This window comes from Oreochromis niloticus, linkage group LG19 (assembly GCF_001858045.2).
Source record: "Oreochromis niloticus isolate F11D_XX linkage group LG19, O_niloticus_UMD_NMBU, whole genome shotgun sequence".
NCBI classification, from domain to species: Eukaryota; Metazoa; Chordata; class Actinopteri; order Cichliformes; family Cichlidae; genus Oreochromis; species Oreochromis niloticus.
The window spans coordinates 24523263-24549153 of NC_031983.2; the positions used below are offsets into that span (position 1 = coordinate 24523263).

The 25891-nt window shown below is 41.3% G+C and overlaps 1 protein-coding gene across 5 annotated transcripts in view; it reads left to right on the plus strand.

Annotated features, from left to right (window-relative positions):
* alk (ALK receptor tyrosine kinase) overlaps positions 1–25891 on the plus strand; it is a 482106-nt gene that overhangs the window by 436547 nt on the left and 19668 nt on the right. For all 5 annotated transcript variants that reach the window (XM_025900878.1, XM_019349050.2, XM_019349049.2 and 2 more), the window contains 8 exons: positions 9207–9372; positions 10800–10947; positions 14419–14529; positions 15822–15963; positions 17927–18094; positions 18657–18749; positions 23195–23353; positions 24440–24553. In XM_025900878.1, the coding sequence (XP_025756663.1) occupies positions 9207–9372; positions 10800–10947; positions 14419–14529; positions 15822–15963; positions 17927–18094; positions 18657–18749; positions 23195–23353; positions 24440–24553 (1101 nt within the window). The remainder of the gene's footprint in view (positions 1–9206; positions 9373–10799; positions 10948–14418; positions 14530–15821; positions 15964–17926; positions 18095–18656; positions 18750–23194; positions 23354–24439; positions 24554–25891) is intronic.

Below are 25891 nucleotides of genomic sequence, written 5' to 3' on the forward strand. Positions count from 1 at the left end.
CCCATGCGGCATAAAAGGCTGTTATGGCATTCATATGCAGTTAAAGCCAGCAAATCAATTTTGTAGTGTATATAGACTCATCTTGTATTTGTAACCGGTTAGACAACTCACACTGACACACTGTGGGCAGAAATTTGCTTGGATAATAAGTGTGACATACTTTTTTGACCCTGGAAATTACTTCTAATTATAATAGAATTTAAAATTATTATTGCTGGAGAAACTGTGGTGAACGGAAAGCAAACTACATTCATGCTCTTTTTATTCATGCAAATTGCTAAATACATTTAAATTAGATGTCTTTAAGTTTGTGGAAGAGTGTTTCAGGTTTAAAAAGTGGAGCACTATATTTGGAAAACTTTGCACTAGCCTTAATCACGATGATAATTTCTTTATATAGATTCTCGAGAATAGCAGTTTTGAAGCAAATAACATAGATGTGTTTATTATTTTACAAAAGTCTTGATCCACCTTTCATTTCTTTCTGTATTGCTAGAAAAACAAGAAATAAGTATAAGTATATGAGCCAAAAACAAGCTAACAAGCTTGAAAGTTCATATTTAGTGTGGCCAACTTTATTCTTTAGTGCAGCCTGAGCTCTTAGGCGCTTAGCTTTTCTTTTAATTTCTTTAAATAGTCTTCATGGATGACTGAGTAGCTTTACAATTGGCTGTAGGCACTCAATGACTTGTTGTACATATTAATGGTGATTAGAACCAAAATTTCACATTTGGATTCATCACTCCAGAAGACCCTTTGCCACTGATTTTCAGCCCAGTTCTTAACCACATTTCCACTGAGACCAATTCTGATGAGGCTTCAGTGAGCAGTGGATGGATCAAGTGAAGGGCCAGATGCATCACTCTGGTCCCATGTCAGGTCTTTGCTAGGTTTTATTTCCCTGTTTCATAAGAACATGACTTTCAGATTCTGTTCATCTGCTGTTTGTCATGTTTTTAGCTAATAGCTCTTTAGGTATCACCTTGTTGGTACAAACATGTGATTTTAGGCATTTTTCACAGATGAAAAAAATGGAAACAAATGATGTGTTTTTTGAGGCTGCTGGTAACAAAGTGCCTAAAAATACACATTAAAATTGTTTCTCTGCTGAGTTGTCTGTTATGCGTAGACACAACAGTGGTTGATCCTTGAGTGAGATCTCTCTGTATGCTTGAATGATTCACAGGTCAACATGGCCTAACCCTCCACCTCAAAGAAAAAACGTTTCTGTGAAAACATTCAGGTACAAGCAATGGACTGAAAAACTTTGAAAAACCTGAAGTACTGCTCAAGGCCACTTTAAAAACCTGTCTCTCTAGAAGGAGAATATAAGGAAATGATGTGTGGCTCAAGACTTTTACACAGCACTGCAAAAGCAAAAACATTTAATTTGTCATAACTGTCAAAACCGTATATGAGCAAGCATGTGCACTTGTTATAGATGTGGATTGGTTTTATACAACTTTTTTCTTAGTTGTAGTTTGGGAAAAAGCTCTTGCATTCTAACCTCACTGCAACACTTTCTAACCTCGCAAAAGGAAAATGATTAATCATATCTGTTTTATGGGTTTTCTGGGTTAAGACACAGAAAACACAGTAGTTGGCCGGCATTATTCTGTTTTCATATCTTTTTTTTTACACTTAATTTGACCATACTGTAGGTCTAATTAAAAACATACCACGGGAAAAGCTTTTTTATTAAGTTTCAGACCATTGCATTGTGCTATATATTAGTAATTGGGTGACATCACTGAATGATTAGCTGATCGGACGGCTGCTTATTTTACAAAGAGCATTCGATCTACTGAATAGCAGCTGATCAATGCAACTACTTTGCACTCAGGCCAGAACCGCTGATGCTCACCAACCCAGAAGTACAAATGCTGTAAATATTTTTACATATGAAGTTTAGCTGGTGATCGGATGCAAGAACACTTAGCCCAAGTGACCCAGTGTTGAGTAAAAATTGGAGTGTAGAGGATCTAATGAGCTCATTTGTGCTCTTTTCGTGCAGCTTATCTGATCTGTGATGTGAGTCTCTCTTCAGTCGTGAACACAGAGCAGGCTGTTTATCTCTGAAGGGTCAAACGGGGACAGTTGCATACATAAATGCTGACCAGCTAACATTATTTGTTAATGTTTGCAGACTGGAGGGCATGGGTTGGTCAGCAAACAAGAGCAACTCAGTCTATCAAGTTGATCTTTAATGCTAAGCAAGAAAAATGGCGTTTCAGTGCAGCGTTATACAAACGAGAGTGTTTGTTACATGGATTGTGTTGCACAGGCAGCAACAAAAAGGCCATTTTAATGTGCTTACACAGGTAATACTCAGCATGGTTACAATAAAAATGGCAGCAGAAGTAAATCTCCTCAGAGAAAGATGGGACTTTGAGATCACACTGCTCTCGCCCTTGTGATTATCATAGATATTAACTCAGGGGAAAGAAGCTGAACTTCGGCTATATGTCGGCCATTTCAAAGACAGCCTTGAGCGGTTAGCATTCGCGGGGCGTCTCTCTTCACCCCTTCTGGAGCTGATGCTTTGACGTCTCCAGGGCAGGACGGCAAGCCTGATGAGGGTTTTAGCTCAGCAGACCTGTCACTCCAACACGGCTCTCCTCTTCCTCCGACACGCTCAATGATTAACCCCACCGAACATCAACGTCTCTTGTCTCCTCTCACTCTCTCCTTCATTTCTCCCTTCACTCTCCCGCCATATCTGTTCCCAGGACATTTTGTCCCCTTTTATTTCCAGATTTGCTTCCCATTTTCGCCACGGAAAAGCCGTTATTGAGTCTCTGTTAGTTCACATTATTGCCTTCTCACCCAGCCGCCCTGTCTCTCTGTCAGAGCTCACTCTTATCTCCGTGTGTTGTCCCACTTCTTCTTCCTGATCCCTTTTCCCCTTCACCCTGACTTCACCTTCACTCTTTTCTGTCTTCTTGTTCTTTCCCCTGGTCCCCGTTGATTCTTCTCTATCCTGGCAACAGACACTTTTATTTCCCACCACCACCGTGCTGTGTGCCACCCGCAACTCACTGCTGACTCATCAGCTGCTTTTGGGGGATGAGGGTTGAATAAGTCAACTTATATTAGTTTGCTTCACTTTCTTCCTCTGATTACCTCGTCCAATGGGAAAGAAAAACATCGCTAACTTCAAAATGAGCTCCAGGCCTATTTTGTGACCATGTGCTCTATGAGTGTGTGTGTGTGGGTGTTTGGCTTGATAAAGATCTGTTTCTTTAGATGATAAAACACTTTTACAATATGCACTGCTGCAATACATAAACACATTGTTTTACTTACTTTACTAGCAGGATGTACAAGCATTAGCTTCTTTGAACACAGTACATTTTTATAGCTAGGTGTCCCACTTTCATTCATACATCAGCAGACAACAAGAACAAGGTGCGTGGAGTAGATTTAAAAAAAAAAACTGGCATCAAATCAAAGACAGACGGGATGCTGACTGAGGCAATCCGATTGGTTCTTGAGAGAAACTGACAGCAGCTGTTGGTCCCTGAATGATTCATGCAGAAAGGAGTTTTGGCCCATTTGTGCTCGCTAATTAGCTGCACAGAGGAGAAGGGGGAGTCTTCATTGGTTACTTGTTCATCAGCACCAGCCTGCAGCAATCACTTAACTAGTTGCTAATATTTTAGCGGGGGGGTTAGTTACTAAGACAGATCTGAGACTGATAAAGACGCAAAACAGGCTTTTGTAATTAACTGGACTCGTTTGCTTCATAAGCTTTGTGCTTATCATTCAGATCCTGTTCATAGCTTGCCAGCCTTGATCCATCTTTCTAATGGTTGGCCCAGAGAGGCCAACTGTCACTGGATAAGGACGATACATGCTAAGAGAGGAGAGTCTTTGTACTTGCGTTTTGCTTAAAGTGTGTCTGTGACGATTCCTGTAGCTTCAAAAGTTGTTGGCCTGGACTTTTCTGGAGAAAATGCCATTTATGGCACGATAAAGCTTTCTTTTGAATAGAAAACAAAAATAAGGGATCGGAGTCTGTTCTGTTTCAAAAATGGCTGATTAGACTCACAATCAGACCCAATTGTGTTTTTTATTTCTTTATTTTTTCTGTTAAGGGTTGCATTCATTTGGCTCAACAAGTCTTGCAAAAATAAAATAGTTTCCTCATAATTTGTTGTAGCTGTCGCAGCAATGAAGTGGAAATGACGCTAAACCAACATTGACTTTAGAGGACTGATAACAAAACTGGAATTATTTTTCGTTGTGAACCCCAAAGAAAAACAAAAATATCAGCTCTGCGATAACCGAGTTAATTTTTTTCCCTGGAATAAGCAGATTCTTGTTTTCAGGCTGGTGCTCAGACCTGACACATAACTGCACAAAAACAAAGGGCGGCAGCATTTTAGGGGAAATATTGAAAAATGTGATCCAGGAAGCCCGGCTTGAGTAAAGGATACATGAAGATCTAGTGAACACCAGACAGGCTGGTGGTAAGCACTGCTGTCTTAAAGCTTATTGGTCCTGGGTTGAGCCACTGGGCCCTCACTATGTTGAGTTTGTACTTAATCACCATGACTGGTCGGGGGACAAAAACAGAAAGTCTGCTTTCTCCCGACATCAAAGCCATGTTAGGTTGATTCTTCTGTCACTGCACCGCTGTTCCGCTCAGTGGGTGGGTAATGCAGAAAAAGTGTTTCCTTCTCGACAAACACCACCATAAACAGCTGAAATATGCTTTTCTGCTGGGGAACGTGGACTTTTCAACCTTGTCCGTTGATGTTGTGTTACTTTGCAGCAAAAGCTTAACCCGTATTCAACTTTTCTGACACGCAGTCCTCTTCGTGTGTTGCCATCCACTCTGCATCGACCGCCCGGGTCCATTCAAATAAATAAAAGGGCTGCTTTTTTTCGTTTTTCTCACAGCATACCTGCGCGTCTGAATGAAGCCAGAATAAGGTCGGTTGGTCTGAACAAGGCCTTTCTCCATTTGGACAAAGCCGATCTGAACCCTACTAAGCCAATTATGGCTAAAGTTAAAGTTAAAAATACTAGAATTAGAGCATTTATGCCTTCGAAAGCATGCTCACAGAAAGTCTCCCAGTGATGGTGAGAGTTTCCTAAAGCTGGAAGCTTTTGTGTATGTACTGAAACACCCTGTGAAATATCCCAGGACCGCCTAAGGTTGTTTGTGTTGTTTTTAAAAATGTTCAGAGGGGATAAAAACTGTTGGAATTACTGTCAGTGGTGCAACCCAATCAGAGACGTATTTCTCAACGCTGGGTCTCTCTGTTTCTCTCTCCCCCTCTGATGCGACTTGTCTGGAACAATTTCTCGCTGATGAAAGTGTGCAGCTTTGCCCCTTTCTTTGATGGAGGCCACTGTTTGTTATGATGATGGCATAGCTTGAGTGGCAAAGTTCACAGAAAACGAGATTCATGTAATAGTCAGGCAGAGCCAGACTCTCCCTAGGGATGTGTGTGTGTGTGTGTGTGTGTGTGTGTGTGTGTGTGTGTGTGTGTGTGTGTCTTGTAAGTCAAGGGGGCTGAAGAGTTTGCACACCACTTACTGGAGAAGGCTATCATCTTGTTTTGTTTGTTTACTGAATGGCTCATTAGGCCAGTTGTGCAGTGCGTTTGGGTGTATAATCCATGTGCACATGTGGTCGTCTGAATTCATGTTGATGGACCAACAAGATCAATCAGTTGGGTTGAAGTGTGAAACCAGCTGCACCCAAGGGAGACAGGCGAGAGAATACAAACAAGAGAGGAATCTGCGTTCAGTACCAGCAGTGCTCATGTGAAAAGCTCGTTTTCCATAACAAGGATCTTAAATCTGAAGGGCTTCCCCCAAATCAGCAACTGAACCAAAGTGTAAATGCATGAACATAAACAAAGGAATGCATAAAGTGAAATTCCCAGCATTCCTTTCACTGATCTCCCTCGTGTCTATGCAACTTTTCAAGAAGTTCGCCTGCGTTTGCTGCTGGTTCGTGCTCACAGAATTGGAATTTGACTCCTTTTAAATGTTGCCGTGTCTCTTCCCTCGCCTGGCTCATTAGCTAGTAACCTTCGACCGCTGTAACACAGCATAAACTGGGACATGCTACATGAACTGGGACGTGCACTTCACAGTGGCTGCAGCTGCCTCTCACACACTCATGTCACAGACTTCCCACAACAAGGGGATGTGAAGGGAGAGACATGGCTGTTAACAAGAGGATCACTCCAGCGCGCATTCCAGCATCTCTCGTCAGTTAACCGCCAGCGCTGCGCATAAACCAATTCTGCATCCAAAGCCTTGGTTAAATTGGTGTTCTTCAAATGAGGCTTTGGAAATTTGACTGTAAGTGGGCAATGAACCAACAGCTTATTTCTCCAAATGAGAAAAAAATAACAAATCAGGCCATCTAACTTTCACCCTTTTTTTTTTCTTTGAGCATGTCCTTCCAAAACATCTCAAAGTGACCTGTTAAGTATATTAAGATTTACATCTAAAGATAGGGTTTGGGGCTGTTCTGCTCTAGTGATGGATTTATTCCCTGTAGTCTTAACTCTTTTCCAACAGTGTTGAAAATACTGGCCTGATGGGTCAATTTACTTCGTACTGGAGTCAGGCAAAACTGCAGTCACACTACAAGTGTTTTTTACAGTAGGAGTGCATTTGCTAAGACCGGGCTAAACTCCAAATCGCTCTCTTACCACAGTGATGTTTTAAAGTGTTTTTGAAAGCGTTGGCCTCCTTGAAATAGTCTCTGCTGGCAACACTTTGCTAAACTCAAAAGAGATGTTTGTGGTGAGACAGAGCAGAGCTTGGACGTTGGCCTTGGACCGAACCACTCATGAGAACCAGACTGACTAATGTGATGCTCACCATGCAGTCCGGCAAGGTTTCATCAGTAAAAATAGCCACCGTTTGAAGTGGCAGGGGCAAAAAGAGGTCATCTGGATTAATGTTTTAAAGACGAAGTAAAATTATCATGTCTGGAAAAACTCGGTTTCTCACTGTAACACTTTATAATAACTGATCAGAAATCGGTGCGTACTCACACATTGCTTGTTCACAGACAAACAGGTACACAGTCGCTCATAACAACAGCTTCCTGCAGTTTCTGCTCAGTCAGAGAGACTAGAGTTTAGAGAGAGATGCTGGTAAATATTGGGATGTCAATTCTAGGGCTTCATCTGCAATAGGTACTACACAGCAGGGAACTTGAACAGCAGAAGGTGTTACAGTGAGACCATCGTGGCTTTAAGTCACACTTCTGAAACTTGTCTTGTCTTCTCTTTCCTGTTTATCTTCTTGATATTTAATAAATATGCTACTGTTATCTGTTTTTAGACTGTTCATAGACACGTATAAGCAGCATTCCAGTTAGGCTTGGGTGGTATTTATGTTTTCATACCTTCCTGTCTTCTAGGTTTTTGGTATATGACATAATCTGTGTTTTAGTTTTGTTTAAAGAGCTGACTTTGTGGCAGTAGAAGTTATTATTTACTGCTATGAGAGATTAAATGACTTAATGATTACTTTCACTATCTGGCATCAGATTACTAGTTTGTTTTATGTATTGTTAATGCATTAATGTCCAACTATAGACTATTTATTAAAAATGGATATAGCCCTCCACCATGGCCCTCTGGCTTTGAAAGGTGAATGTTTTCGACTTCACCATCTTTTTAAATTTTGATGTTCAAGCTTGTCAAAGCTTAGGGAAGCTTAGGTGCAAATTGTAGTCTTAGTTTCAGATTCTTGGCTTACAGAAGTGGCATTTGGTGTGGTATTTTGCTGCTATAGCCCATTTGCTTCACGCCAGAATGCTCTTCTGCATGCTTTATTAACTAGTGGTCATTTGAGTTACTGTTGCCTTCCTAGTTTGAAGCAGTTTGGCCATTCTCTTCTTACCCCTGACATCTGCAAGGCATTTGCACCCAGACATCTGCTCCTAACTGTTTAGTTTCTTTTTCAGACCATTCTCTATAAACTCCAGAGATGGTTTTGTGGGAAAATCCCAGTGGATCAGCAGTTTTCAAAATCCTCAGACCAGCAAAGTCACTTAAATTACCTTTTTTCCTCATTCTGACGCCTGATTTGAACTTCAGCATGTCATATTGAACATGTCTGACCATGAACTGCTGCCATGTGATTTGCTGATTAGATAATTGCATTAACAAATAGTTGAAGAGCTGTACCTAATAAAGTGACTGGTGAGTGTACAAGTGGAAAACTTTTACAGAAATTGTTCCCGCTGGGTGTTTAAAAAGAATGCAGGTTGAAGACAGTTCAGCACTGCCTTTGCTTTTCAAGCTGCATCCATCTTTTATGTGTAGCCCACTGGTTCCTCATGGTTCCTTCAGCAGACACTGGAAAAACTGTGGGTATCCAATACAGAGAGTTTCAAATGGTGAGAGCCAAATATTCCACACAGCTCTATTAAGGGGAAAAACTTTGCATTTGGTTTGTTTCACAGCTCACTGAGCTCAATTTAATCTTCTACCTCTAGAGACTGCCCTCTGGTGGCCTTTGTGTCCAGCGCAAGACAATAAACGACTTCAAAGTGCTCTTTCTGTATACGTAATATCCCCCAAGCCTAATTACATTCACACTGAGCATCCACTTTGAGGTTATGAAAGCCAACATGCAACTCATCCTTCCTTAGAAATGACTTTCACTTTAGTCGGTGTCACATTTTCAATAATCAACCCTGCTGTGAAATGAATTAGAAGTAGTCTCAGGGAGAGAAAGGTTCCCTGGTGTCTACCTCACCGCTCTGTGTTCACAAGCCTTAAGTAAGGGTTTAGTCCTGCAGCGTTAAGTCCTTCTCTGTCCATCTGACAAGACTAATCTCATGCTAATTACAGTGAGAAGATCTCCAATTAGCGCAGACACATGGGATTACATGGAAAATGAGGAGAAATGTTTGTCACCTGTGATCCCGTCAACCAAGTCCCCTGCTGCTGTTGCGAATATGACGATAGTAGCATCTCATATGAGAAGCTCCAATAATTTACATATCTTTATATTTGGATTTATTGAAGTGAAAGTGGAGCAGTGAGGAATGTTGAAGTGGAATGAATGTTAGACAAATAGAACTGTAATTTCAGCCTCTTCATCATCTTTAACTTTGCTTACCTGCATGCCTGACTGAACACAGAGTATGTGCCTCTACTGCTAAGCTCTGCAAAGTACTAAATGTTTTTCTTTAATTCCCTTTTCTTCATGTGCAGCCAAAAAATGGATTTTTCATACCTGTGGGGCTGTGGGCCCTGAAGGTCCAACTCCCACTCAGTGCCTCAACTCCTACAGGAACAGCAATGTCAACGTGACAGTTGGAACCCGGGGGCCATTCAAAGGCATTCAAATGTGGCGGGTCCCAGAAACCGGCTCCTACAGGTAGGACAGTTGCCAGCCTATAAAGCCTTAGAGCACACAAACATCAGAGCTAGCCATTTGAACACTGAATTTCCACTCAACACCCACTCTGGAATAATTTTATCTTTTTCTGAAGGGTCTGACTGTGAAGTCATTAGGTATGTGTGCTTCTGAGAGCTCAACACATTCTGTATACAGTACACACTTAACCTATCTTTCTTAGACATCAGCACTCTGTGCAATTCACATTTTTCCAATGCCGGCTCTTCCTCACGCCCACCTCTGCTCCTCAGTGCAGCAGAGCAAGCGGTGAAATATTGCTATCAGATTCTTGCAGGAAGGAGCAGAGGCTGGAGTAGTGGCAGCTAAATGGCGTGATTCACTTTACACCTGACTTTAAAATCCAAAAACACCCACCTCCGCTTCTTCGTTGGTAGCCTTTAAGCTTTCAAAATACCTCAGCAATCAGCTTTAGCACCTTGACCCCTTGCCGCACACTGCTCCAAGATTAATGCTGCAATATCCAAAGCCTGGTTTTTTTTTGTTTTTTTTTTCCTTTTCCAGGGATCAATATCCCTCCTGTGGGCACTCATGACAACATGAGCCGTTTAACTTAGATTTGACTTGGAACAAAAATTTCTCTGAAAGCTGCAAGCCTCCCACATCAGCACAAAAGCAAACGCACACACACCGCTAAGCTCAGCCAAAACCTTCAAGTCTTAAAATACCTGACTAACAGCACAGACCGGACGGCCTCAACACATGTCCAGAGTTTTAGAAAGCACCTTCTGTCTCCTCAAAAACTGTACCATTGGTCTTGGTGGCGGCCTGGCCCAGCTGCCAAATCGCTTAAATGAAGCTGACAGACGGCCACAGAGATGAATATGCGCTCTGCATCTCCCACAAGTCATTAGGCAAACAGCTGAGGTAGCTGCTACTGAGCACTGGGCAATGTTCTGTCTCCCGATCAAGCTCGACCACCAGGGAAGAAAAATATCGCAGCGCTCCCAAAAACCAATCAAGTTGTTTTTTATTTGTCTGGCAAGAAAACTGGAGCATTTGAAATGAGTGTTCTCCGGTACATAGGTGTGTGTTTGCATGTGTGCCTGTCTGTCCCGTGCAGTCTGGATTCTGTATGTTTTTTCCCTCAGTGTAATGTGCCACAGTAGGTCAAATGGTTTTTATTAAAAACACCCAGAGTGAGAGTGTGTTTTAGTGTGTCCAAATTAATTTTGGCTGTTACTTGTTGTGCACTCACCAAACCGCAGGAGGAATGCACGAGGTCTCAGACTCACAATATTTTTGTACTGCAGCGCACAATATTTTTCATGCTGCTTGTTTCACACAAATAGAAATTTTTTAAAAAAAAACACTTTCTTGTCTCGTTAGAGTCATTTTCCTGTTAATGACTTTTTGTGTGTTATTCATTCGTCTTCATTAAACTCCAGGGTCACAGTCTATGGCGCCGCTGGCGGGAGAAGTGTCTTGACCACGAGCAGGTCACACGGTGCCTACATGACAGGAGACCTCCTGCTGAACAAAGGAGAACTGCTTTACATCCTCGTGGGACAACGAGGAGAGGATGCCTGCCCCAACGTGAGTCGTCTTTACAATAATTCACGGCAGTTTCGTAAGTCAGCTATCGCGCAGTAAATAGGAATACTGTTGCATCTGGGACTCTGTAGTCTACAGCGTGTCATAAAAGCAAGATAAACTTAAAAAATGAGAGTAAAATAGCTGTAAATGCTGCAATGGATCAGCTTTATGAATGAGGAGTCCCAACATTTCTTTTTTATGGACACAGAAATACATACAGCAGCCTTCTACGATCCCCAATATTGCCCAAACAGTGTCAGTGTAAGAAGATTGAAGTTGATTCTAAATTTGCTCGAATGATATTGCTGTCCACACCGTAGTGAGACTAACATATTCTCACATTACACAAATCCAAAAAACAAGATCATTAACTCCCTGCAGCCTTCCTCAAGTACGCTGAGGTCTGACTTTGGAAACCCAGACAATTCATGGCCTCCAAAAACTGTTTAACTTTCTGCTCCAAGCTTGCAGTGATGGCCCCGCTGTGTCTCTCAGGCTCACTTTAGCCAGACTCAGATGCATCCATCTACCCAGTAATGTTTAAAAACTTTCATCTGGTGTGTTTGACATGCATACACATTTCCAAAGTACTGGAGGAAATAATGTGATGTTACCGAGTTTTTCTTTTTCAATATGCCCTCATTTTGGATTAATTGGAAGCAACATGCCTTCTAAAAGTTTGGAAAGGGTCACGTTTGCTACTGTGTTGCATTATTTTTCATGTTACAATGTCTTGTAGATTTTCTTCCTATTCTTAATTGATATGGGATTTTAGCCATTCAGCAGGTCAGGATCCCAAATCTTTATTTATAGAGCACATTTAAAACCAGCGTGTCACAAAAACTCCTAAAATAAATGACTTTCTAAAGATTGATGATACACTACATTCAAAATGTTTACATCAGCATCCTATCTGTCTCCCTTTGACCGGGAGATGATCAAAAGTATTTTCCGACATTAACTGAGAAATTCAATTGTTTAATACAAGATTTAAACCAGTTAAGAGACAAATATTGACTCCTGTACTGTGTCTAGAGTGAGCAAGTCATGGTTGACAGTGTCAAAAGTGCCTCCCAAATCCATAAAACCTAAAATAGTGCACACGTGTCTTTTTTTCTGGTAGTTGTTGAATTAAACCAGGCCTTCCCTTAAAAGTATTACGGCATACGTTGCTCCAAAACTGTCATATTTTGTTCAGCATTAATTAATGGGGCTTTCACAGATGTTTAAGTTATCCCATGCAGCGTGCATAAATTTGCCGCCCTCTCTGATACGACCAGGGATGGTGCTTTTGAACTATGAGCAAACAACAAGGTGGATGGTCCCTAACGTCTTTGACTGTACAGTGATTTTGACTGTACAGTGGAGCAAGTACTGGATTTCAGCTTTGCCTACAGAGCTTTTTCCAAATTTCACCCAACCATAAATGAAGAAGTCACTAAACAATATTCTTCATTATTTTTACTGTTAGTACTTTCCCCCACAGGCTTTACCCAGTAATGTTACTTAATAATCTTTTTAAATGTGAGATTTTCCACCAAGTCTTTTCTTTTTTTAGCATTAAGCAACTTGGAAAGAGGGTTGCAAGAGAACCTCGTGTATCTCAGATAGTTTACACTAGCTGGACATGAGGCTGCCCAAGTGCCTGTTTGAGTTTCGTGGCTTTGCTCTCTCGAGGCAGCCTGTCTAGCCTTGCAAGCACGGGTCCTCACCACTGTCATCCAGTTATTAGTTTTTAACACAGTGCTCCTTGAAGTGCTCTGTACAGACAGCACTGAGAGAGACTTGGCTGTTCCAAAGTGAAACTGAAGTCATTTAAGGTTTCTCTTATTTCCCCCCAGTTCTGACAGCGAGAGGCAGCAGCTCTCTCCAAAGGGTCGTGCAGAAAGTGATTTGTGCTGCAGAACAGTGTTTTCTCACACCTGGCTTTCCCTTATGTGACGGAAATGATGATACCTCCCTCGTCTTTAGAAATATTCACTATGTCTTTTTCTTGCTGCGCCACACACGCGCGCACACACACACACACACACACACACACACACACGCACACGCACACCTCCAGCCTTCTGTTCTCATTCTCTCTAAAACACAAAGTTAACTTAAAATGAGAAGCTGCACAGGCAGAAATGGCTGAGAGGGAAGGAATAGTGAGGAAGACTTTCCCGAGAACATTTGAATGCACTCCTTTCGACCCTGTCTACTTGTCAGTCACAGTTGCAAAAGTCCCGCCCCTTCCTCCGTTTCAGACAGCCTTCAAGAGTGTTGCCTGAGACAGATGGAGGGAGCTGAGAGAGAGCGATGAGCGACTGTGAGAGTTTGTATGAGACTCAGACAGAGCGAGTGAGGTAAACCTATGCCCTCTCACTCTTAAAGTGGGACTCGCTCCAGGCAGTTCAGCATGATAGCGCACACCAGGCAGACACATCAATTCACAGGGTCTCGGCCGGGGCAAAGTCCCTGCCTCTGACATTATTTGCCAACAAAACATCCAGGTCCATTTTTTTCAAGGGGGCTGAGAAAGAGTGAAACAACACCATGCTGACTGAGAGGCTGTCTTTAATGGGTAACGTGATAAATCGGCTGTAAACTAAATAATTAATGGGCTGTTCTTTAAAAGTTTTTCACACGCCTTTAAGAGGAAATGTCTAATTATTCAAACTTACTCAGCCTGCAGTAAACATGAATAAAATTGCAGGAGAATCCCAGCAAGAGTGAAGGGAAAGGTTTGCAAAACAACAGTGAGACCTGCTATGATGTATGGTCTGGAGATCGTGGCACTAACAAAAAGACAGGACTCTGACTTGGAGCTGAGTTGAAGATGCCAAGATTTTAACTGGGACTGACCAGGATTGAAAAGTGAAAGGGACAGCTCAGGGTGAGCAGTTTGGAGGCGAGTTAGAGAGGCAAGGCTGGTTTAGACACGCGATATACTGGACAAAGATGGAGCTGCCAGGTAGGAGGAAGAGAGGGAGACCTGTGGATGTAGTGAAGGAGGACATGCAAAGGGTTGAATGCTGAGGATATGATGAGATCCGCTGTGGCGAGCCCTAGAGGGAGCAGTCGAAAGAAGAAGAACGAATCATTCTTAAAAGCAAATATGACAAACCACAAGCAAAAATATTAAAAAATATTATGATAAATACCCTGCTATCGCGTGATTATTTTTTTATAACAACCCTAGAGCCGGCACCATTATCAACTGTGTCACAAGATTATTTTTATACAGTCAGCATGAAATGAGTAAACATGTGAGTCACTTTCAAATAGTCTTGCGAGGGGAGCATTGGTGCTTTTCAGTTCCTGTGTGCATGTGAATATTTCTGCTTGGTATTTGCACACCATTATAATCCTCAGACTCACAGCAGCTGCGGTCTGGCAACCGCTCAGCCTTTTCATACACGGCCGACATCCACGAAGGCAGTTCTGTGGCAAACTGACATGTTTCTCTCTCTGCGTCTCTCCCCGCAGTCTAACGGCATGCTGAATAAGATATGCCTGGAACAGAGCGGCCCAATGGTGAACAAAACACAAGTGAAAGGAGGGGGAGGAGGTGGTGGAGGGGCTACGTATGTATTCAAAGTAAGGAGGAGCTGAAGGGGATGATGATGTGCTCAGAGATTTTATTTTTAGCAACTGCTCATTTATACGGACGTTGATTTCATTGACTGTCCAGTAAAAACTATGTGCAATAAAGGGATTTACTGATTGTACCATTTTGGGCCATTATAGATGTTTATCTCTTTGTTTATTATGCTTTTGTTGAAATGTATACTTTAAAGTCCTTGAGCTTCACATTATGCTGTCTTTGAACATTTAGCCAGCAAAATTGATCGGCCAGTGCCATCAATAAATGTCATTTTAATAGTACATTCAGGTCACTGCAGCATTCATCTGATTCCTGGTATTGAGATATTTTTATTGGCCTGCTGCTCAGTATATCAAAGATTATAAATCTAAAGAGCCAGCACCCCCATCTAGGACACAGGTCTTCATATCCATGTGTTTACTCTCATCACTGAACAGATGATTTGACCGGTAGGCCAGTCTCCTTAAAACCAAGCAGGCAAAATACGCTTATTTGCTTTCTTGCCAAGAGTCAAAAGCGAAGATTGACAGCACACTCAAAAAGAAGCTAAAGCCAGCTACTGGCCGTCTTGTGGACAAAAAAATGTGTGTATAATCTAAGCTCAAAGAGAACGCCTGTTTTCAACTCAGAAAAAAAAAATTGATATATAATCACAAAAGACCTTCAGGTTGGATTTAGTATTGTGTATTTATTGTACAAAGTGTCTGGAAGAAAAACCTCTCAAAGCTGCTGAAAGGATTATGATTGCACCGGAAGCCTTGTTTTTGAATGGTACATCAGAACGCTTTCAGACAATAAAAATAAATAAATAAGCAAACAAGAGAAAGGAAGTCTAGCATTCAGCTATCTCCCCAAGCATTCAGCATGGGGAGATATTTCAGTTGCTGTATAATGATAATGATGGACTTTGCTCTTGTGAACGACAGCTTGGGACCAGAGGGAACAGAGGAGGTAACAAAAACCTCCTGCCACCACTACTAAAGCTCACTAAATGAACTCTAATTGGTTTACTCTGTACAAAAACACTCTTTTGGTTGCTGGTTCCTTGATTCTCACTTTGAGGCCCATCAGCTTGTATAGATTAAACAAATGAGAGGTACCGTGTCCAGTGAGCGTAAGCTGCGGTGGATTTCCCGGGTCAACCAGCTGCGATTCTCGTGTTTGTGGACCATACACACACACGAGAATGATTTCCCAAGGCGAATTTCCCAAAAAACATAACCACGCCTTTGAAGAGCAAATCCTGTGCCACTACATAAAGTAACTGTTATCAATACTGACCCAGGTGGACAGAGAAGTGTACATCCCTCTCATCATCGCTGCTGGGGGAGGTGGCCGGGGATACAGCAGCCAATCAGAGACCCAGCAGGAGCAAATGGACTATGACCCTAGCCAACCTGGACGCAATGGGAAGTCACATGCTGCAGGTACGCTACACACAGCTTTGATGTAAGTGTTGGTTGTATTTGTATGTATCACAGCTTTGTTCCCCTGTGGGAACGTGCAACATGCTCAGTGCACTCTTTGTGACTGCAGTTATGTGTGTGTGAGTTAGAGCTGGGTACAGGGAGAGACAATCTACTGTGTGAGTTTGAGTTATAGAGAACAAGATAAAAAATGGTTGAAATGATGACAGTAGATGAGTAATGCAGTGTACGGCTTATCTTTCCTCGCTCTAGGATGAGCCAGGCTGTGTCTGCTCTGTTCTCTTCTGCGTGCATGCAAAATAATAAAGTTTACTATTGGGCTTCGGCAGTGGAAGTGTTTATTTGCATGTCTGCCCGTCCTCGGAAACACACCAGTTTATCCTGAAGGTGTTTACTTCCCACCTCTGTGTGCCAGCATTTGTGTTATAACAAAAACAAACCGGCGTGGCCCTCCTCATGACTCGCCTCCGAGTTTGCTGGGCAGAACCGCTCTGCCGGTGTAACGTCACATCCACACTCGCTGCAGGTTTCATTAATCATGTGCTTCAAGTAGCAGCCGAAAAGCATCTAAGGTATTGATTTTTACATCTTCTCAAAGCCCAAGGTTTCAGTTTGAGGAAACTCTGTGAATAAAAAAAATGAAATATCAGCTGTGTGGAGGCTGCTGGGATTTTGGGGTTGTTTTTTTTTTGTACCTCAGGTTTTGGGGAAAAAGAAGAAAATAAAATTGTCTGTTGTAGTCAGTCTGTTATAACTAATGCTGTGTATCTACATACTGTATGCCGACTGGCCACAACATTTAGTCCACCTGCATAATTATATCCTCCCTCTAGTGCTCGCATCAGCTCTGATTCTTTGGCATATAGACATGCAACCACTGCGGGTATCCTGACTCATAAAATCCTTTCGAGTCCTTTGAATTGCAGGCTAGGGCCATAAACTGGAATCCAGTAAATGAAACCAATGCAGAACTGCCATAAACCAGCACTTTTTCTAATGGCCAGCAGGGGGCTTCAACTTTGCAACTTTTTGCAAATTGCAACTTGCAACTTTTATCTGCTTCCTTGTCACAAATGATTGCCACAGAACATATCTCTGCATATTTAATTTGGCAGAGGTTTAAACCAGATATCATTCCTGATCCAACCCGAAATTGGACCAGCAACCTTTGCTTCCCAAATAAAAGGTGTTTAAATTGCCACACAGCAAAGAAAACGCTTTATTGTACATATTAACTACACGATCAAAGATCTTAACTTTTATATTTTAAAGACACCCATATAACCATTGGGTTGTCATGGCCCTTAAGAAATACTTGAAATAATAATAGTAGTGCTTGAATAAATGATATGATGGCTAGACAACCTTATGCATTTTTGCTGAGTTACTAAAGTCTATACGCGTGTGTAATACGCAGAAAAACATTATAATCTATGATATTTCAGAGGGTTTTCCATTTACTTAATATGATCACAACTTCCCAGTATCACCCGTAGCAAAACTGAGTTTGACACCACTGCTTTGGGGCATGGCTACCTTGTGATTAACTGTTCAGTATGATCTTGCTGTGTCTGTGGTTTTGCAGTCAAATCTACCTGTCAACTGTAAATAATGTGTCAAAGTGCTCATGTTAACTAGAGTTAACTTCACAGTGGTTTCTCTTGTTTGTGGGACCCTGGTAGAGCTGTCTTGTTACGACTGAATCTTGGAGAATTTTGGGATCTGCTGAATTTGGAGTCAGGGTCAATGCCTTGGGCAGTTTTTGTGATACAATATCCTGCTGTATCCGTCTCTACTTGGTATGCATCTTGTCTTCTTTGCCTGTAGAGATGCAAAAGTACTTTAATATACTCTAATGTCATTTGTCTCTTTCACAAACTTGGTCTTATTCACTGCATGTCACTGCTACACACGCTGCACTTACTCCCTGTCATTATCAAATGTGTGTTGTGTTTGGCGACAGGTGGAGGAGGAGGTTGGAATGACAGCGCTCCTGTCAGCCAGGGCGGCAAACCGCTGGTGCTCGGGGGACAGGGAGGGCAAGCCTGTCAAAAGTTCTGGCAGACCCGTGGCGGCTTTGGAGGTGGCGGAGGTGGCTGTATGTCCGGCGGCGGCGGCGGAGGCTACAGAGGTCAGTTTGAGAAGATTTCACAGAAAAAAAGTTTTAATAAATAAATTGCCTTGAGCTGTCAGGTACGAGCCAAATGTGAATCTTGTAGGGCCATCTGTGTTTTTATAGTGACTGTGACAGGGTGGTAGAGTTCATACAGATCAGGGATCAGACCCAATCCCAGAGACAGCTGCATGTCCTCTTCCTCTTACTGCTCAATCAACTGCAAATCGATCTGGATCAGAGTTTCCTCATATACAATATATATGTAGTATATGTATCTTCTTGTATTAAGTATAGTTTTTAAAGCACTTTAGGCTGATATTTAATAAGCACTGGTAGAAAACTGTTATTACTTAATGCTTAAATAATAGGCAGTTTATAAAAAAATGAAAAAGCAAACTGTGCTATGTTTCATTAGAATTCAAAGGAACATACAGGAATCAAAATGTGGGTTTTGATAAATTCAGAGGAACTCTGACTAATAGAAAACCTTTGTTTTTGTCCCATCCTTTAGTTTTTATATGGATGATATTCAAAATGTGTTGATTGCAATGATTTCTTTGCCTCCCTTGTTTTCCAGGTGGTAACACCTCTGCAGATAACAACCCTAAACACGATGGTGAGGATGGCTCGTCCTTCTTCAAGGGAGAACCCTTCATCCACCCCCTTAAAGGTAATGCCAGGTGATTCAGATACAGCCAGGCTAGTCAGTAGTCAGCACCTATCATCAGCATATTAGCATGCAGCATTTGATGCCTTTGTAGTATCTGTAGGTGAGAGTTAATGTGTTTGTACTTCACAGTTTGATGAGAAAACTGTTTTTGCAATTGACATTTTAAATTAGTTTTTCTCGTTGTACATTGAGATTGCTTTCAGCAGAAGAAGCTTGTAGAGGTGTGTAAAGCAAGAGGAGAACGGGATGCTTCACTCAGCGAAATAAAAAAAAATGCGCTTCTAAAAAATAGCACTGCCGATGTGGACAGCTGTTCCATAAAGGGACACTCTGGAGCATTCACTCTAAACAAAACATATTGTTTTATTGATTAACGTACCTCCAGATGGAGACAATAAACCAATCTGTAAATTAATCTAGTTGAAACCTGTTGATCTTTCCCTGCTAGATTTTTCTTGTTTTTTTGAACCTGGTATGAAGTGAAATACAGCTTGACTGTATAAACATTTATACATGTCTGTACATCACCCAAGACTTTATCTTTGCTCAGTTTTATAAAGAAATAAGCCCCCTTTGTGTTTGTTGGGCATCTGAGGCACCTGTGGAAAAGTCTTTGCTAAAAAGGAAAAAAAAGGTCAATAGAAACACCGTGTACTGCATTAATGACATGTTTTCCTGAAGAGGAACAATACATGATTGCTTTTGCACCACAAAAGATATGCAGTCCAAAGTGCCTGAAACCATCTCGGCGTGAAGTGACAGCATCACTTTGTGTCTCGATGGAGATTCAAGATTCTGGCACATTTTAAAACCAAGTGTTAACAAAGGCACGTTTCCCATTTAGAAAAAAAAAGGTTTTGACTCAGATTCATCTATTTCTTTTTGCAGTAACGTCACTTGTGACAATGGGGTGTCCCAATTTGTCAAAACCTTTCAAGTAAATCAAGGAAATTAATTTCCTTAATAAAAAAGCAAAATTTTGTTTCATTAAACTGCACAAAAACCGTCAGTTTTAAAACCAAAAGTCTGTCGTTTTCAATCTTCTGTATTTCTGGCTTTGCATGTTTCCAGTTTGCACTAGACGACTATGCAATTCACCTCTACACATTTATACTTCTTTCATGTTTGTACAGCAAATATTTTGGCTCTGAAAGTCAAATATCAAAATGCTACTTTTGATTTCTTTAAGTTTAGCTACAGTGTTTTGACACTGTATATCCCTGTATATATATATATATACACCTAAGCTACTACTGAGTGTCCAGGAAAGGTTGCTGGAATAATCCTCTAATCCTCATCATTTTGTCTGCATCTTCACACTTTGTTTCATATTTTGTCCTTCAGGGTCTACTTGCCACATTTTTCAGGGTGTAACACATAGCTATAGCTGCACTTTGGCAGAATTATAACAAATAAGATGTTACCCTATGTGACAGGTAATGAAATTAAACAGGCAGTTATAGCCATCCATATGAGTTTTGAACTGTTCACTTCCTGAAACCACTGCAGCAGAAGTGTTGTATGGATTAAAAGAGAGAAAGGGATGTAAATTGCAGCTGGCGAATTCCCCGAAAGGCATAACTTGTTATCAAAATACACAAATGGCTATATTGTAATATCTGTAATGTGATAACTAAAAAGAATATCATCCGAGTAAAGGTCAGGTTTAAGGGCAATGCTGTAAGTCGTAATCACAAATCTCTATGGCATCAATTTCCTTTGAGCTGCTCTGGGAGATTCTTGAGCTCAAACAAAAACAGTGGGTAATGCAGGATCGCCCTGCTGTGTGCACTGACAGACCTAAAAAGGATCAAAAATAATTTTTGGTAATATTGACACAGGCAACAGTTTGCAATACGGATTCCTAATCCACCGAATACGGCATACTGCTTCAAATCCTTTGTAATACAGATGGGGTTGCACAGCTGGCCACTAGATGCAAGGAGGCACCGAGGAGAGCGTGAATGTTATTAGAAGCCAGGAGTATATAAATGAGTCTCTGTCGATGCACCGGTGTGTAAGAGAATGCCCAGTTTTTCATGAGTATGGTAAGAGACTAAGCAAATCATTATTCAAGAAGCTTTTGAGGAGAAAATGACTCCTCTTTATCAGGATTCTTGTCTAGCGTTGATAGTGAAACAACTGCAGCACAGCACATAAAGGTATTTTTATTAGAATAAGTCAGGTGGGCCAACAGGATGTCTTAGAAATGTTTGTAACAATAATCATCACCATCTTCACTTCACGAACATGAAGGAGCATTTAGCACGCCTGTGTCTAAAGAGCCACAACACGCCTTGATATTAGTATGCAGTCAGCAGCTGTTCTCGACACATTTGTATTCCTCCTTAGAGCCGTCTCTGTGTTTTTGGGTTAGATTTATGTATTTGTACGTATAAAGCTGATAACAGAATGATGAGAGAAAATAGATTCTACAGATGAATGCATTTGCTTTGCTTACTAAACAGTACAGACTTTCACAACCCATAACTAATCTGTGCTGCACCGCCTTGTCCCTGCTTACTGTAATTCACAATTAAGAGAACTGGTTTCCCCAAATCTGAAATAAAATAAATAACGTTGTAAAAATCTCTTTTAAAAGTCTTTGTGGCTATAAGCTTTCGGGCGATGGAGGGCAGAGAGGCTGCGGATTTTTCTTCTAGCCAGAAGATCTTTTTTCTGATTATTCACACCTCCATTCACAATCACTGAATTCATCTGTTTTTAGGCAAGACTGGGCTGTAATGGAAATCTGCAAGCTCCCAGTTCCCCACGCAACAAAAGCAACCCACCTGCCTCTATAAACTGCTCTACAGCGGTTTGAACTGGCCAGATAGTAAATACACTTAGATAAGAGTAATATGAATATGATCATTTTTCTGCAGAAAACCTTTTTAAATATATATAAATTTTTGACTTCCAAATTAGAGACAACAACTCAATCAATCAAACAAATGTATTTCCATAGCGACAGCCGCCCACCAACGAGCACCAAGTTAACATAATGAGCTCTTGCTGGGTTAGCCTTAACAAACTAATGTTAGCCTTTGTGGGAGTGTGTGTGTTTCATTGACAATCAAAGTGGATGGCTGTCTTTGACCTGCTTAGATAAATTTAAAGTGTTTCTTACTTTCATCCTTAAAGCTCTGCAACATTTGGCACCAGTTTATATCACTGGGTCGAGCAGAGGAAACCCATGGAGGTGACCCATGTGCTGTAAAGCTGTCCTATCACAATAAAGGCTTTGATCTTTGTCACCTATGCCCCAGATATCCTCATAGTGCTATGTAATAGGAATAAATATTGTAAATGCCGTGTCCTCACTATCTGGGGTACTGTAGAAAAAAACAGTACACCAACATCAATCCTCAATCTGAGGATTATAATAAAGTCACAGGTCTGGTAACATTTAGTAATGTTAACTAATGAGCAGTTTGTTATTCACTTATATATACATATATATATATTTGACTATCAGCTGTTAAAGGCTGAAGGGGTATTTTCAACGCCCAAGTTTGTGAATTTGAGAACGAGGCAACACAGGGTTGTCAAATTCGTACCGTACTAAAATCTCAGACGAGTTCGACCTTGAACTCGGGGTCAAAGTCAGAGGTCAGGTTTTGTGAAAATCTTCTGAATCTCAAGAAGGAAGTCACCGAGGATTTTGAAATTGATACCACAGGTGCATCTACTAAAAACTTCATACAAGTTTGAATCTCAGTGACCTTGACCTCAAGGCTTTGTAAACACAAGAACTGGAGAAAGATGTCACCTAGGATTTTCAAATTCATACCATGGGTGCATCTACTAGGAGGCTTAGGGCTAGAACTTATGGCCACCAGTATTTTTATTATTGCTGCAACTGTGTTTCATGTTATAAGATGTAAATACAAACAGAATAGAGCAATTTGGGAACTATTTAAACTATATGTTTAATTAAAAATAACTATAAATTGGGAAACTTGAAGGAATCATGAATGAGATATGACGCATAGAGATTTTGGTGAAAGAGAGAGTCATGCCCCTCATCCTACTTTTTTCAAATTTACACCATGATGTTCCAAACCCAATCAAATTTCTCTTTCAGTATTTGATGTTTTCCTTTGAATATAAGCGTTATTTGATTTGCAGCTCACCGTCTTCTGTTCTTATTTACCGCTTACACAGTTAAAATGCGGGTGATCTCCTTTCTGGTGTGTGAGTGGGGATACCATATGCTGGATCACGATGGCGTGGAGAGTGAAACCTTGGGAAGTTTTTCTTTCTTTTTTTTTCATAGATCCTTTAATCAGGACTATTTCCTGTAAATTACATCAGGAGCGTTATTGAACTTTGGCTCATTTAACCAGAGTACATCCTAGAGCCATCTAATCAAATCCTGTTCGCTTTAGAAACCTCTGCTCTGCCATGTTTCTGTGTCTGTGTGTGTGCGTGGATGCCTACAGGTATGGAGGGGGATGGCGAGGTGATCATCAGCCCGGTGCAGAACTGCAGCCACTGTGAGAGCAATGAATGCCACGAGATAGACATAGATTCCACAATCTGCTTCTGTGATGAAGGCCTCACCCTGGCACCGGATGAAGTTTCCTGCATCAACACCACAGGTCTGACACAGAAGATAACAATAGTGGAGCCCAAGTAATGAAGAACCACAGACTAATTCTATCTCTTCCCTGCAAACGTATGAAATGATCTGAACACACAAATGAGCTGAATGTAATTGTACCTGTAACAGACTGTGACTCAGAGAACAGATAATGAATTAATCCACAAAAGTAATTAAGCCTGGAAGGCTCTGTACTTTATTGAATCTTTATCAGAGAAAATGTTTTTTAATAGCGCTTCAATCATTCGTAATAATTATCAATAAGTATGATAAGCTAACCTCTCATTGAAAATGAATGTAACCGTAGCAGTAATAGCCGTGTGGATTCCTGTCCTGTCGTTTCGGCGCTGCAGTCAGATAAAAGCTCTTTATCTCAGGATGTCAAGGATGTAGGATAAAAGGTTTCACCTCAGTACTGATGTAGTGACATTAGACTGCGGATTGTGAATGTGTTTCATAATGGGCTTAATGAGCCTTCATGGAGCTAGCTTTGCCCATTAGGCCCATCGACTAAAAATCAGCTTTCAGAAATGTCTGAAAACTGCGTTCTTCTTGGGTTAAACTCTAACAAGCCGGTGTAGACAAACCCCTACAGACCCAGAATTGCCTCCTCAATTATGATTTGTAATCTCAGGCAGATAACACGTTTATGAATGTAGATCTGAAATGAATTAATATGGCAGAGTGTCACTTTATAATTTCAAGCAAAATAACAGGGCTTTTACCGTCTCAATAATATCTTAATGACCTAGACTGTCTCCTCAACCGATGATTTGCAAATCTGTTCTTTGTAATGACAAGCGGTAGATAATTCTGTGATGCTAGGTCGTAAAAAGGTCACAATCTCAATATGGTCTCTCTCGGTGTTCAGATTTGTTCCTCGGCGTAGACGTGCGAAACGATCTCCCCTCCGCACAGAAAAAAGGAATTGACATGCAGCGTCCGTCGCCGCTCCTAAGCTCTGTTGTGTCATCGCTTTCACATCATTAATTAAGTCGGGGATCAGTGTGGTGAAGTGAATGTTAATACTCCTCTGGGGGAAGATAACAACTGTATGACACCGTTGTTTCCCCTTGTCCTGCAGAAGTGTCCCCGCAGCCTCCGCAGCCATCTCTCTCGCACCTGGCGCTCGGTCTGTCTGTGGGCACCTCGGCGCTCATTGCTGCCCTCCTGCTGGCTGTGTCCGGAGTCATGATAAGTAAGTGTTGACACATCTTTGTCAGCAACTAATATGACTTTGAAAGAATGATTTGGTATCAGCAACACCTGACATTATTCTGGTTGATAATTTACAGAATTTTTACACTGAAAATTGACATGATCTGCAAAAGCCTGGATCAGCAAGTGTCTGCACTCTATTCTATTCTCATTGCGCTTTTTCCCGTGCTCAGCTTTGCAGCTGGGGGTTCGTAGGTGGAGGAGGACACAACATAATTAATTTGAGACTAATTTCAGGAGGTGTATTCCCTTGTTCACTGATTCAGTACTTCCTGCTATACATAAAGTGTTTTGCTCTGTAATGAGCACTCTGATTTTTAACACTTAAGTTGCCCGATCACTGAACTAGTTATACGCAGTCGTACCACATCGCAACATACTCTGTTAAATATTACAGATTTTATTAGGAGATTGTGAGAGAGGGTTAGGGTTCCAGAAAACACTGGGACTGTGCAAAATGTGCATAAAAACAAACTGAAAATCTCATAAATTCATATTTTATTTACAGTAGAATATACAAAGTTAATGGCAGCAACATGTCTTAAAAAAAGTTGCCACAGGGACATGTTTACCATGGTAACATCCCCCTCTTCTTTTAACAACGGGCCATAAACATGTGGGAACTAAGGAGAGCAGCTGTTGGACTTCTGGGAGAGAAATGTTCTCCCATTCTTTTCTGATAGAGAATTCTAGCTGTGCAACAGTCCTGTTCGTCTTTGTTGCATGTTTTATTTCATGATGATCCAAATGTTTTCAGGGGCTGCAGGAAGGCCAGTTCAGCAGCTGGGCAATTGTGCTATAAACCCATGCTGTTGGAATAGATGCACCGTGCTGTTTAGCATTGTCTTGCTGAAATATTAAGGTCTTCCCTGATGAAGTCTGGATGGGAGCAGACTTCTTTTTTCCTCTCATTGATACCTTTCAGTATTGGTTGTGCCTTTCCAGATGAGCAAGCTGCCAATTCCATAGGCACTAATGCGCCCCCGTACTATTTGAGATGCACGGTTTAGCGAGCACTGATAATAAGCCATATTGTTCCTCTCCTCTATAATGTCTAAGCCTGAAGTTGGCACCTCAAGTTAGCAAGCCACAGGATTGTACGCCATGCATTTGTTCTCACTACATGGTGGATGCGGTTCAGAGGTTCATGGATACAAGCTTAAAGCCAAATGTAAACCCGACATGATTTCTTTTTTTCATTTGACATGTTTTTTTGATCACCCTTTTTTCTTGTTTGTTGTACATTTTGAAAAAAACACATTTTCACCCTGTATGAAAGTTCTCCAGTGGTCCCTGGCCCATCTTAAATGGCCCTTAG